This window comes from Miniopterus schreibersii, assembly GCF_964146895.1.
Source record: "Miniopterus schreibersii genome assembly, chromosome: 2".
Classification (NCBI taxonomy): Eukaryota; Metazoa; Chordata; class Mammalia; order Chiroptera; family Miniopteridae; genus Miniopterus; species Miniopterus schreibersii.
The window spans coordinates 103,689,142-103,702,882 of record NC_138102.1 but is presented as its reverse complement, the minus strand read 5'-3'; the positions used below and the strand labels follow the sequence as shown (position 1 = coordinate 103,702,882).

Below are 13,741 nucleotides of genomic sequence, written 5' to 3'. Positions count from 1 at the left end.
GAAACAGATTCTCTCCCAGTGCCTCCAGAAGAAAGCAATCCTGCCAACTCCTTGATTTTAGACGAGTGAAACCCATTTCAGACTTCTGCCCCCAGAACTGTACGATAAATTTCTGTTGTTTTAAGCCATTAAGTTTGTAGTTACAACAGCGAGAAGAAACTAACACATAGCCTTTCCATAAATGCTTCATTTCCCAAAGACCGCCATTAAAGGTCTGTTCTGTTCCAGAGTGAGTGTCCCAATTATTACGGGTCTCACAAGTACCATATCAATCTGCTCAGGCATCTTTGTAGCTCTCCACTCAACCTGCTCTTTTTAAAAATGAAGCTCAGACCGGCCGGGCGTGGCTCAGCGGTTGAGCGTCAACCTAGGATCCAGACGATCGGGGTTCGATTCCCGGTCAGGGCACATGCCCAGGTTGCGGGCTAGGCAGCCGATCAGTGACTCTCTCATCATTGATGTTTCTGTCTCTCTCCCTCCCTCTCCCCTTCCTCTCTCTGAAATCAATAAAGATATATTTAAGAAAAAAAAATGAAGTTCATATATGGACAGAGCACATGCTCTCAGCTATGGGTCTGGTCAGTGCTGCAAATAACAGCCCACCTCTTCCTCCATCCAACTCAAGGTAGCCTCACCCTTCAGGAATTCTCTCACCAGAGGGATGAATACTTTAGGTTTTTCCCCTTAGAAAGGCTACTAATTTGAATTTCAAAGCTCTTCTCACCATCCTCTACTCTTTCCCAAGATTTAAAGCCTTTGCTCTCAGTTCCCACCTTTTACCATCTATGCCATTTTTTTCAGCAGTTTTTTGGTAAGAAGAATCAGAACTGTCTAGATCACAGAGTGTGGTAGATTTTAAATATGAAAATGCAATCAGATAATGATGGAAATAACATCCTATATTTGTTACAAAGGACAAACCTCAGTCAGCCTCAAGATTGCACCTGTTCTGGGCTGAAACTGAGTCTCCTTCTAGGCCACCTGCCAAAGCTGACTGCTCTCAGTTGCTACCCATCTGGGTATGATGCAAGTTGTCAGTATAGTCAATGCTCTAAAAGTACGTTAGAAATACTAACAAGTTTTAAAACCAAGACCAGTGGTGCTGATGCTAATGTCAAGTTAAGTTAAACAGGATTTGTCAAAAGACAACAATGAACCCTACCTTGGATCTGATCAAACCAAACTGGAAAAACAAAATAATCTTTGACTTATATGCATTTAAAGATCACCTCTTTCTTTGTCTTTTTAGGGATAAAATCAGAAAGACAGCTATGGATGATAAATCATTTTTACACATTTTGGACAACATAATTCTGTGTCTGGGGACTGTCCCATACATTGTGGAATGTTTAGCAACATCCTTGACCTTTACCCACTAGACGCCAGAAGCATCTTCTCAGACACAATCGAGACAGTCAAAAACATCCCCAGACCTTGCCAAATGTCCCTTGGGAGCAAAATCACCCCCAGCTGAGATCACCCCAACTGAGAACACCCTTAAATTAACTGACTTGTTTAGTAACAATTACAGCAAGTTCTTCGTAGACTAAAGCAAATACTCTGTAACAGTATGTGAATTTAAGTTTCAATCTGCTATATAGACCTAAAACCTAGGGCTTGGTTACAAGCTATTTTCTGCATAACTCTGAGGGGCTGTGAAAGAATATCTATTGCCTATTGACTATTATAATTCTAGTCTTCTATTTCTTATCCCTTCACACTCAGAGAAACCAATTTTGCAAAGCTAGTAAAAACAAGACAAACTGAAAACCCACTCTGTATCCATTTTACCCTTTCCTCATTGTCACTGCTCACTGAAGGACAGGGAACTCCACATTTGCCACATGCAGTCATTAGAGACAGGCTCCAATTATAGACGGGTGGGGGGGACCTATCCACTGACACATCACAGAAGTCATGGCTGAAAGATGCCTTGCATGCGCCAGCCAGTACTTCAGTGAATCTCCTCTACCACACCTCCGCTTCTATAGGGTGTCCCAAAAAATGTATACGCACACTTTGAATAATAATAGAGGCAGTGTTTAGTAAAATACATTTCATTTTCAAAATTGAGCTATCAGCTGTTAAAGTGTGTATTTGTCCTTTTGGGCCACGCTGTATTCTGATAGCAAATGCTGCCTTTTTAAGGATGTGTGCTGCACATCCCCCACACATAGCCATGGCCCATTCTTGGGAGACACTTTCCTTCGGTGTTCCGGCCATCTCTCAACAGTCATTCATCAACAGGTATTCATGAGCAATAAATATGTTAGCTGCTGGGGCAATGGTGGGAGACAAGAGAGCCATGGTCCTGGTCCTGGGGCACTTATTGCTTGGTGGGGAGTAGCTGTCCTTACCAGGAAACAGGCTATTACAGTGAAGGGTGATCATGTGAGGGGAGAGGGATCCAGGGGCCCAGGAGAAGCCACAGACTCAGATGTGGAGAGTCAGGCAAGACTTGCTGGAGGAAGACTGAGCAGGAGTTTTCCAGGCGAAGGAGGTGGAGATCATTCCAGAAGAGCAGATTCGAACTTCCTGAAACACAAGTATGCACCCTGAGTTTAAGGAACTGAAGGGAAGGCTGCCACAGTCACCTGGAAGAGCTCGGACAGGGGCTGGACAAGGCGGTGGTGATGGGGGACAGGGTCGTGAACACATGGGAAGGATGGATGTTTAGTACATCCAATTGGCTGGTGATATGCTGGATGTGGAAGTGAGTGGGGACATGTCTTAGAAAATCCAGACAGGAAATATAGGAACTGAGGCGTTGCTCTGTGGATCAAAGGAATGAGTTCAGAGTGGGGCGTGTTGAGTTTGAGGTACCCAGTACGTGCTCATGTGGGCTTAGCAAAATGAAATTTGACAATATGCTGGTTTGGGGTTATTTTTGTCAGTATATACCAAATTACTTATTATATTGAGTTTATATCTTCCCCATTTGAAAGATAAGTAAACCCTAAATAACATTAAAACACTTTATGAGAATTGAAATTTTTATAATGTTCTCACAAAGACATTCTTCCTTCTGAATATAACACTCCAGTAAAGCCTCCTACGGCACCAGTTGGATGGCTGTCACAGAGCCAGTTTGCGGTACCAGGGTCGAAAGGCAGGTTTCACTCCTCTTAGACAAAGCTCCAGTTTCACAGCAGAGCTCCAGAGCCCCCCACAGGCTGCATTAAGGATGCCAAACAGAAGCAGATTTTTCAATAACAGCTAACATAAAGAAGAGGGAGAAGAAACCTCACTAGCCCAACTGGGAGATGAAGAAAGGAAATGAAGACAGTTTCAGTAAAAAAAATCCAATGGCCCCGGAAACACTGAGTTCACTCAAGTAAGAGGAACGTAAGTTGCTACTGTAGTGAGACACCATTTTCCACCCAAGATGAGCAAAGATGAAGGACTTTGGTAACACACTATGAGGTGAAGGTAGGAAAACAGTCTCTACAGGGTAAGTGGGCGCTATTTCCATGGAGGGGAATTTAGCAATAGCCCCAGATTTAATATGCCCATAACATTTTTTAAGTATATCTTTATTGATTTCAGAGAGAGAGATAGAAACATCAATGATGAGAGTCACTGATCAGCTGCCTCCTGCACACCCCCGACTGGGGATCGAGCCCGCAACCCGGGCATGTGCCCTGACCGGGAATCGAACCGCGATCTCCTGGATCCTAGGTCGATGCTTAACCGCTGAGCCACGCGCAGCTGGGCGATGCCCATAACGTTTTTTAAAGCAAATCCATTTCAAGAAATGCGTTTACCTGATTACACTCATGCATGTGTGAAATGGTTTAAGTTTACAACTATTCACTGAAACATAGAAAGAACCTAAACATCCATCAATAGGGAACTGGTTTAGATAATATGTTACAACACAGAACAGAATACTATGCAACCATTAAAGAGAATGAAAAAATGCAGAAATAACCCAAATGTCCATTGATGGATGCAAGGATAAACAAAATGTGGCATATACACCCAGGAGAATATTACTCAGCCACTAAAAGAAAATGAAATTCTGACACATACTACAGCGTGGATGAACCTGAGGACATTATGCTAAGTGAAATAAGCTAGGCACAAAAGGGCAAATGTTGTGTGATTACACTTCTATGAGATACCTGGAATATTCAAATTTATAGTGATGGGAAGTGTGAATCACCGGGCAAAGGGGGAAGGAGCAGGTGTTAAATGGGGACAGAGGTTCAGATGGGGATGAGAAAAGAGTTCTGCAGATGGATGGTGGTGCTGGATGCAAACAATGTGAATACACCTAATGCCATTCAACTGCACACTTAAAAATTGTAAATTTCATGTTATACATACTTATCACAATAAAAAAGAATAAAGAAGCTGGATGGCCTGGGCGCGCAGTGGGGTGGAAGGCAGGAGAAGAGAGGAGGCGACTTTTCAGCAGATGCTCTTTTGTACCTTCTAATTTTAAAGCATGTAAATATATTACATATTTAAATATTTTTAAACAATTACATTTTTAAAAATTAATACAATTAAAATGTTTATAGAAAACAGTTTTTCTTGCTTTTCTAAAAATTGCCATCTCTGCAAAAACTGTTATCTCTCCCACTATGAAAATCCATGTTTTAAATAATCAGTTTTTTAAAAATAAATTTTTAGTAAACTAATGGGATATATCTTTTTGTCCAATTGGCAAATTAAATGGTATAAATACTAAATTTTTCATCTAAAACCACTAAATAAAAATATTAATAAAGGGTGGGGTTTTCTATCATGTGTCGAATTCATACACGGCTTTTCAGCCCAACTACTTGGCTAATTTTTCTTACCCCCTCATAACCCATCTTCATAAATCAGATCCCAGTGAAAATTCCAGAAGCACCTTTTCCAGAGAAATAGCCAAAGATGAACCACTTGAACATGGAGGTCCCTGGCCTCCTTTGCTCCAGGCAGCTCCTGTCTCACCAAGGCCCCCACTGGTGCCCAGTCACCCTGCTGCCTGGTGTCGTCCTTCCAGCTGCCCTGACTTCCGCTCTTTTCTTCCTCTTCCAAAACCCATTAAGTCATCACTAGAACAAAGTGCTGCCATTAGACTTTGGCAGGTATTATACGCATCAGGTTTTGATACTACTGTCTCCTGCTGCCTTTAGGAGAGGCTATTCGACTCCTAAGCTTCTGATTGGAATTCTACTAAAAATTATAGTTTTTATAAGAAACTCTATTACTGGCCAACATTCTTTGAAAATCCTTTCATTTTTCTCATTTTTAACAGGAAAAAATGGAGTTTTAAGCATTCTCCAAAGGAATTTGCCCTGTTTTCTTCATTTATAAACAAGTTCTCACTGCTGTTGGCATTTAAACTTTTCTTGCTTATTACCCGCAATATCTTAATGTGTGGCTTACAGTGTGGCTCTGAAGATTGGCCAATTTGAAATTTAAAATGCTGCTTCTATTATGATTGTGGGGAACAAAACTGTTTATACTTTGGATCATCATGATACCAAACTTTCCAAGTCTAGGGCTTTTACCTCCTAACTGGTCAACATTCAACTGCATAGCCAGCGATTTTCAACCAGCGTTCCGAAAGAATTCTTAAAACGTGCCGTACCTGACTATTAGCCAGGGGCACTGACCTCTTTTCCCTTAGATTGTCAAATTTAAAAATTACAACAGCCAGCACAATAATAGTGTTCAGGTGTGAATGAATCAAAATTATACCTTTTTATTTTGTCAGGTTGGCAAAAAATATATTTTTGGTGTGTCACAATTTTAGTAATTAGTTTTTGTGTGCCATGAGATGAAAAAGGTTGAAAATTGTTGGCATAACCAAACCTTACTGGCCAAATCATGTCTTTTAGGGGGAAAATGCCCCGTTCAGTGGCTACCTGCCTAAGTTGGCTGAACACAAACACTGTTGGAAGAATGATTTGTTTGGGCAGATTCCCAGAGCTAACAGTGATTAATATAATATTTAGCTTTACAAGGGCTTAACTTTTCTCCAGAGAATATGCTCCCACAATCAGGGGAACTGTTGATGTTCACATTATTCCAGCTAACTTTCATCTCACTAAAGATATGGGCATGCTGTAAGCAGCATGGCTCCTGGCTTTCACAAACACATTTTGAGAGCTAGACAGAAAAAAGTTTCTAAAACATCACATTTACTATCTAAATAGAGACAAGGTCACTGAAAGGAAACCTGACAACTAAGATCCCACGATGATAAATTCTATAAACTAAGAGATCTACTTTCATTAAGCAGGTTCAGTGCAGGTTTCATTTAGTTCTATCTTCTCATTCATTTAAAATATAAATCCAAAATTCAAAACTTTCTAAGATTTTCTATGTGGTGTAAAAGGAGAGATAATTGTGCTTCACGTTGTACATGCTGTCATTCACTGCATAGGAAATCCTTCTGTTTCCAGTCAAAGGAAATTACAGGCATTTGGGTTGAGGATGCATCCTGAGAAGTTCTATTTAAGGTGCAATATAATAACAACAAAAGCAGTCTCAAAAGACCATGACAGCTTTATGGCAATGTGACTGCAGTATCACCAAGGCTGAGATCTCACAGCCAAGACATTGAAGCCAGGAGCATTTGAAGACAATTATATTTTTTACAAAGGCATAAACCAAAAGAATAAATTAAGTAAACCTACGAGATGTAACCTCTAAAAATTTTCTTGCAGAGACTTTCCCAACTTTGTGTATGAAAACAAGAAAGTAACATTATTGTTGTCCATTGCAGGTTCACAGGGACACCAGGAGACCGCTGGAAAAAGGCAAAGGGATTGAAATCTGACAAGCATTTGGGATTCCCAGAGAAGACACATTCCATTTTAGAAAGAGCAGAATTCCAGAACACTAAGGGACCTTAGGGATAATCTAATCAAGTCGCTCCTCCTGCAGATAACAAAATGTAATATCAGGGAATTTGGCTTGATAAACATTTATTAATTTTGTTAGAGACAAGACTTGCACCCAGGTCTCCCCACCCTCCTCTAGCACGCTTTGTTCTATGCCTTGGCCATCCAAGTAAAATTCTCAGTTACCCTTATCTTCATATTACAAAGGCTTGTGCAACAAAAATACATTTCACTTGTTTGGAATTCAGCATACATTTTCCTTATAAATAGGATATACAATGAAAAGGTCCCTGGCCCAGCTGCAAATATGTAATATGTGCACATAAAGCAGTAGTATGCTGAAAAATAAAATAAAATAATAAAATAAAATAAAAATCTACACCAATAACTGAATTTATCGTTCCAACTCGAAATGCCAGCAGCAATAGAATCAAAGGCATGTACTCTCCTTCCCTTCTGGGACCCCTCTAGCTCCACACCACTACTGATCATCATGCAGAGAGGCGCTGGGCTCCAGTGGGTGAGCGGGGGCCTTGAGCTTCTAAGGGCACAACCCCAGGGGACATTTCTATATCCCAAACTGGCTTCCTAGTCATCCTGTCTATTTTCTTCCATCAGGATTAGGGCCACTTCCTGTTGCCCTATCTCCTGTCACCATCTAGGATTTTGGACCACTGTTTTTCTCCTCTCTGCCTTGCTGTTGCCCTCAACACAGTCTCATACTCTTATGTTACCTACATATCCTTCTGTCCTTAAAATGAACTCTCAGGCAGTGTTTTAATGGCTTTCCAAGGATTTATGACTTCCATCAGTGATAAGAAAGAGAGTAGAAATTACTCTCTCTTCTGCTTCTCCAGCCCAGCCCTTTCTTTTTTTCCTTCAAATCCTGATGGAGTTCCTCCAGGAGTTTAAAGGCTTAAAATCCCATGGCCAGTTTAAACACAGAGATAGGATTTCTTGACCATCTTCACTGGACTGAAGTAAGACTCTGAAAAGCAGGGAAATGTAGGGGGTTGGGGTGACAAGAACTTGAAGAAGATATGCATCTGGGAAACCACAGAAAGGAAGATGTAGTCCTCTGGTCACTGAGCCCCACCTCCAGCAGTTGTTCCTGGTGGCTTGTGGAGCGTGTACACAACAGAGCCTTTCATGTGCATTCGTATTTTCACGTCTGTTTACCCTGAATTAGAGTATTGGCTACTTGAGGAGAGCCCATGACATATCTTCTCATGCCCTGTCCAAGCTGAGTAGACAGTGATTGATAAGTACTTGTGACTGCGTGGGAACTCCAAGGCCTCTTCTTCTTCAATGTCAAGACCTTCTTCAAAGAGAAATAAAGGGTATTTCACTGTGCCAGAATCTGGGAAAGCCATAAACAGTCACGAACAGTGGTTTTTCCTCACTCTTTATACATCTGTGTTTGGTTCTTTTCTCCCAGTTTGAGGAGAGTGCCTCTGAGGCAATCTCTTAATTAAAAGGTGTTATAGAAGCTGCTGCTGTACAAATCAACCACCTCCTGGACCTGTGCCAGTCAATTTGCACAACTGACCACTTAGGCAAATGTCTGGCTCAAATCAGAACGAGAAATATAAGTTCTACCCTTCAGGGACTTGCACTGCCTTTCAAAGCTGACTTTCCAAATTCCAGGTGCTGGCTTCGATCTCTGTACTAATTAAGTATGCACTGCTCTGAGAAACAGGCTTTCTTTTTTGGTTGGGATGACAATAGCCATTCCACATGAGAACCTGTTTCTGAAACCACTCATCGTGGGAAGCTGCTGGATCACATCCAAGAAGTACATTTCGAAAGCTTTTGGTATTCCTTGAAAAAGCTTCACCAAGTGTGATGGATGCACATACTTCAGTGCAGATATTTTAGAATGTAGCCCAGGGCCTCACACTTCGAAGTAAATGGGATGATCCTCAAGGGGGGACCCAGGGAAGTGCAATAACCCTCCACAATTCAGGGTGGGGAGGGGGAACTATTGTGAAACTCATAAAATCGGGTTCCTAAAACAATAAACAGAGTTCTGATTAAACTAACAAAAAAGGCCTAGAAGTGACTCATTAAAACTCTTTTAGCAACTCTTTTAGCGAATGGGAAGATATTACATGAAGAAAAGTGGACAGCTATGCTCCACCTGAAGGCAGACTACAGAGGACATCAAGAAGACAAACAACAGTACTGCGAGATTCTGACAGTTGGTGAATACTGAAACCTTTATTGCAGAAGATTCTGGAACTTTCTTTGGCCATCTTGAAACACAGCATTGATTCCTACCTTTACAAAGCAAGTCCTGTGAACTAAGCCAAGAGCATGGCACCGGCCGCAAGACTTGCAGGCTTCCTGTTATCCCTGTTAGTCTATGAACACAGCATTTTGATAATCTGAATCTTTCGACACATTCTAATTATAACCTTGTTGGTTGTTCAATGCCTCAGAGAAAACCTTCCAATTCTTCTGGGTACCTTTCACAGTCTGAAATACTATGCTGAACAAATCTTGTTAGAAATAGGCATGGAAAATGCCATCCAGATAGAAGATTGCAGAGCTTATCTTTCTGGCTCTGAGGGCTGTAAAATCTATGCTTCACTCTCCTTTCAGTATTGTAATTTCGTTTTTATTGGACTTATCATGCTGCACAAGCAGTGGATATGACTCAAATCATTCTGCAGTTCAAAAAGGGCAGAGACTGGTCATACCTACTGGAAATGGGGTTGTCATCAGTGGGGTCTGCCCTTGGCAACGCTTGATAAAGTATGGAGCTGCCCTGCATTGGTGAGAGTGAAATAAAGTATAAGGCAAGCTAAATATAGAATAATTCAGTTCTGAATCTCTTTTTTTCCTTTAAACGTCCAGGGGAATATACTGATGTAAGAAATTCCCACAACTCACTCAAACATTTATTTGTGCTAGGAGAGAACACTAATAGGAACAAAGCAATTGAAATAGGTCTTTGTTTTCAGAGTCATAGACCAAGTTCATTTTCCTTTTTCTCTATTATGGGCTAAACTGAGTTCCCCCACCCCCAGAATCCATATGTTGAAGTCCTAACCCCAGCACCTCAGAATGTGACTGTATTTATTTATCATTATTATTATTTTTTTTAATCCTCACCTGAGGGTATTTTTTCCATTGCTTTTCAGAGAGAGTTGGAAGGGAGGGAGAGAGAGAGAAACATTGATGTGAGAGACACATTGATTGGCTGCCTCCTGCACGTGCCCCGACCAGGGCCAGGAATGGAGCCTGCAACCCAGGTACATGCCCTTGGCCAAAATCAAACCAAGGGCCCTTCAGTCTGAGGGCCGACGCTCTAACCACTAAGCCAAACCGGCCAGGGCAGAATATGACTGTATTTAGAAGGGCATTTAAAGAGGAAATTAGGTAAAATGAGCTCATATTGATGGATCCTAATCCAATATAACAGGTGTCGTATGAAGAGGAGATTAGGACACAGACAAACACACAGAGGGAAGACCATGTGAGGACACAGCAAAAAGGTGGCTACCTGCAAACCAAGGAGAGAGTTCTTCGAAGAAATCAACCATACTGACACCTTGACCTTGAACTTCCAGCCTTCAAAATTATGAGACAATAAATGTCTGTTAAGTCAGCCAGTCCATGGCACTTTGTTATGGCTGTTTTAGCAGACACTTCACTTTCTGGGTCTCGTCACTACCAATTTTGAACATTGCTTCCTTCTTTTATGAACTTCATTTCACTATTTTTCCTCTCATTTTCTTTTGCTCTGCTGAGCCCCTTTCCATCTCTTCCTTTTTCCCACCCTGCCTCTTTCTTTACCTCCCTTGGGAAAGTGAGATGGAGAAAAGGCATCTTGCACCCAGCATCCCCAGGTGTGTTGAGAGGTTCAATTCCCCAAAGCTCCCAAGTGCATCTGGTTTGCAAGGGCATAAAGCAAAATCATTCAACATCGTCAGATGTGCCTCTCCATTTCTAGATGACTCTGACCACATCGCTCAACTTCTCTGAGTTGTTCTTTCTCATATGTTAAAAAAAAAAGGTGATGCGAATTCTTGCATGGTTGTTGTGAGGCTCAATTAAGGCAATAATACGCTGTAAAGTACTTTATATAATGGCCATAGCTCAATTTTCCTATCTGTAAAAGAGGTACTACCTAGAATATTACAGTATGGTATCATCACAACAATCAGTCAGCAAATAATTACAATTTCTGTGACTCTGGATATTATATATTTTAAAGGATTTTTCTGCTCTGTATTTCATTGGCCTGAAAAAGTTCACTTTTGTTTTTCCTGTTAGTCAGTATTTATGAAGAGTCTTTACTTGGCATTAAGAGGTGGATTCTAGAGACACAAGAGACCTGGTGTTTGCCTTCATGACCCTGAAATCTATTTGGAAAGATAAAACTTTAACAGTAAAAACACATATAAAATCAGGTCAAAGTGGTTTTCAGGGCAGCAAGGGATATATGTAGCCAAATCCCACTGCAGGTCAAGCCAGGGACCTACCTGAACTTCCTGGACAAGTTGCCAGAAGCAATTTCCAACTTTCCCTATAAAGTCACTCCAGCAGAAACTAACACATCTGACTAAAAAGATTTAAAATCAATAAAGGTAATAAAAACTTGAATGCTAATGTAAGTGGTGTATTTTGCTTTAAATAAATCTATATCTATAACAATTTGTAAATTAAAACCCTTTGATAGACAAGTACCTCTAATATTGTCAAAGACTGATTGGAATAATCACATTTTTATTTTCTCATTAACTCCTCAGGAACCCCTGGAAAATATTTAATTGAAAATGTTTCTAAATTCCAGTAGGAAAAACATACATATAATTGATATCTGACTTTAGAAACATCTCAACCAAAAAGAAAGCCACATAATTTTTTAAATAAATTCACATTCACTATTAAGAATAATCAAAATATGGTAATTTGGTTAGTCGGGACATAGGGATAAATGATTAAATATTTAGAAGCAGCCTGTCATACCAGTAACATTTGGATATAGATCCTGACTAACCGCGAGACCTGGGGCAAATTACTGCACTTTTCTGAGTGTTACCGTCTTCATATTTTAAATGGGTACAATAATGTCTTCCTCATATTTTTAAATGGGTACAATAATGTAATGGCAAAGGCGATGACACAGATGAAGCAAAAGCTCATCTGTGATTATTGCACGTCTCCTGGCCATTAGCAGGGTATGTCCTGGGTGGAATTTATAAATGAGACTAACATAGTGAATTATAACTACTTCCTAGACTGTGACTTTTTCTCTCTTTCTTTTTTTAATCCTCACCTGAGGACATGCTTAGAGAGAGGAAGGGAGAGAGAGAGACAGAAACATTGGCAGAGAGAGAAACATGGATCAGCTGCCTTCCGCACTCCCCCCGACCCAGGATGGAACCTGGAACCCAGGCATGTGCCTTGCCGGGAATCGAACCTGCAGCCCTGCAGTGCACGGGATGACACTCGACGGAGCCACTCCTGGAGGGCACCCCTGACTGCGAATTTTTCTAATTCAACCTTGTATGTCCCACTTATACCTTTCTTCCCAAGTCTGGCACTGTAAAGATAACTCAAGTTCCTTGCCCATTTTTTTTCTGTAGTGTATGGCTAAAACAAATAATCTTTGAGATAGGTAAGCCGAAATTACTTGGGACATTAACATGTGAGAAAATACCCAGTGAAATAAAATGGAGGTTGATTCTCTCCCAGGCTTTGTGAAAGTCACGTCTTCCTAAAATACTTCCAAGACGCACCCTTCGGGGTTCTTAATAGTGTGCTTGCTGCCTGCTGTATGTGCCTTTCTTTTCCAAAGATTTTGCTTAATAGGTCGGAAATGCTGAAGGGCAATTTGTTTTCATGGGTCCAAACCTGTTTCTGTATTTTATTTTTTTAAGAATAATAATAATTAAGGAATACCTATCAGCAGATGCTACGTGGAAAACGAGTAAACAAAATACTGTTTGTATTATATTTTACTTTAGGAAGGAGTATCTTCTAACTCTTTCATGTCTTCCATCTGAACACAGCCCAAATATTTTCAGAAGCAGAGACTAGGGCAGTAAGGCGGTGGCAGCCCGGAAGCCCGATTCCCTAGCCAGAGGGTGCGTGTGCCCGCAGACTGGAGTAACCATGCAAGGGCCAAGCGCGACCAGAAAAATCAGCCCGGCCGCCGCATCCCGGGAGAGGCGCCCAGGCGCTCGGCGTCCCGCGCCCACTCGCTCCTCCGTTGCCCCGCAACCCGCGCACGCCGCCGGCGGCCCGCCCCCGCTGCCATGGCGACGCGGCCCGGCCGGCCGCCCGCTTTGTGCCGGCGCCGCGGGGGCGGCAGCGCGCCCCCGCCCCCTGCACCTGCTGGGCCGCGGCAACTTTTCAAACCTCCGTCTCCCGACGGCTCCGCCCCGTCCTCTACCCGGAGCCGCCGAGCCTCGCCTTCTCTCACCCTTGTTTCGAAAAAAATGTTCCAAGGACCCAGGAATTCAGCCACCTGCTGCGTGGTGGCCGGGTCTCGCACAGGGACACCGGCCGGGAGAAGCACTCACCTTCTCCAGCATTCTTCCGCGCCGGGGGTCCTTGGGGCGCTCCGCTCACCCCGCGCCCAGCTCGGAGAGGGGAGGAATTCGCCGAGAAGCTCTTGGTAAACTTCGGGCCCGGCGGGCGCCGCCCCGAGGGACCCTGTGCGCGCCTCAGTTTCACCACAAAGGGCGGGACCTGCCGGCCACTCGGCCCCGGGACGGTTAATCCCTCCGACCGTGCCCGTCCTGGCCGGAGTTCAGATGGGCTCGGAAGGGCCCGTCGGACGCCCCATTTCCCTGGTGATGAGTAGCCCCCCCGCTCATCCTCAGGGGCGAGCTGGGCTTCAGGACCCCGCTGCGCTCTGGTTTGTTGGTCTCAGAAGCGCG

At 42.6% G+C, this 13,741-nt stretch overlaps 1 protein-coding gene across 1 annotated transcript in view; it reads right to left on the bottom strand.

Annotated features, from left to right (window-relative positions):
* SPATA13 (spermatogenesis associated 13) overlaps positions 1-13,460 on the bottom strand; it is a 310,734-nt gene extending 297,274 nt beyond the window's left edge. Inside the window, exon 1 of the mRNA XM_081130574.1 lies at positions 13,382-13,460. Coding sequence (XP_080986700.1) covers positions 13,382-13,393 — 12 coding nt within the window. The 5' untranslated portion in view covers positions 13,394-13,460. The remainder of the gene's footprint in view (positions 1-13,381) is intronic.
* Positions 13,461-13,741: the final 281 nt, after the last annotated feature.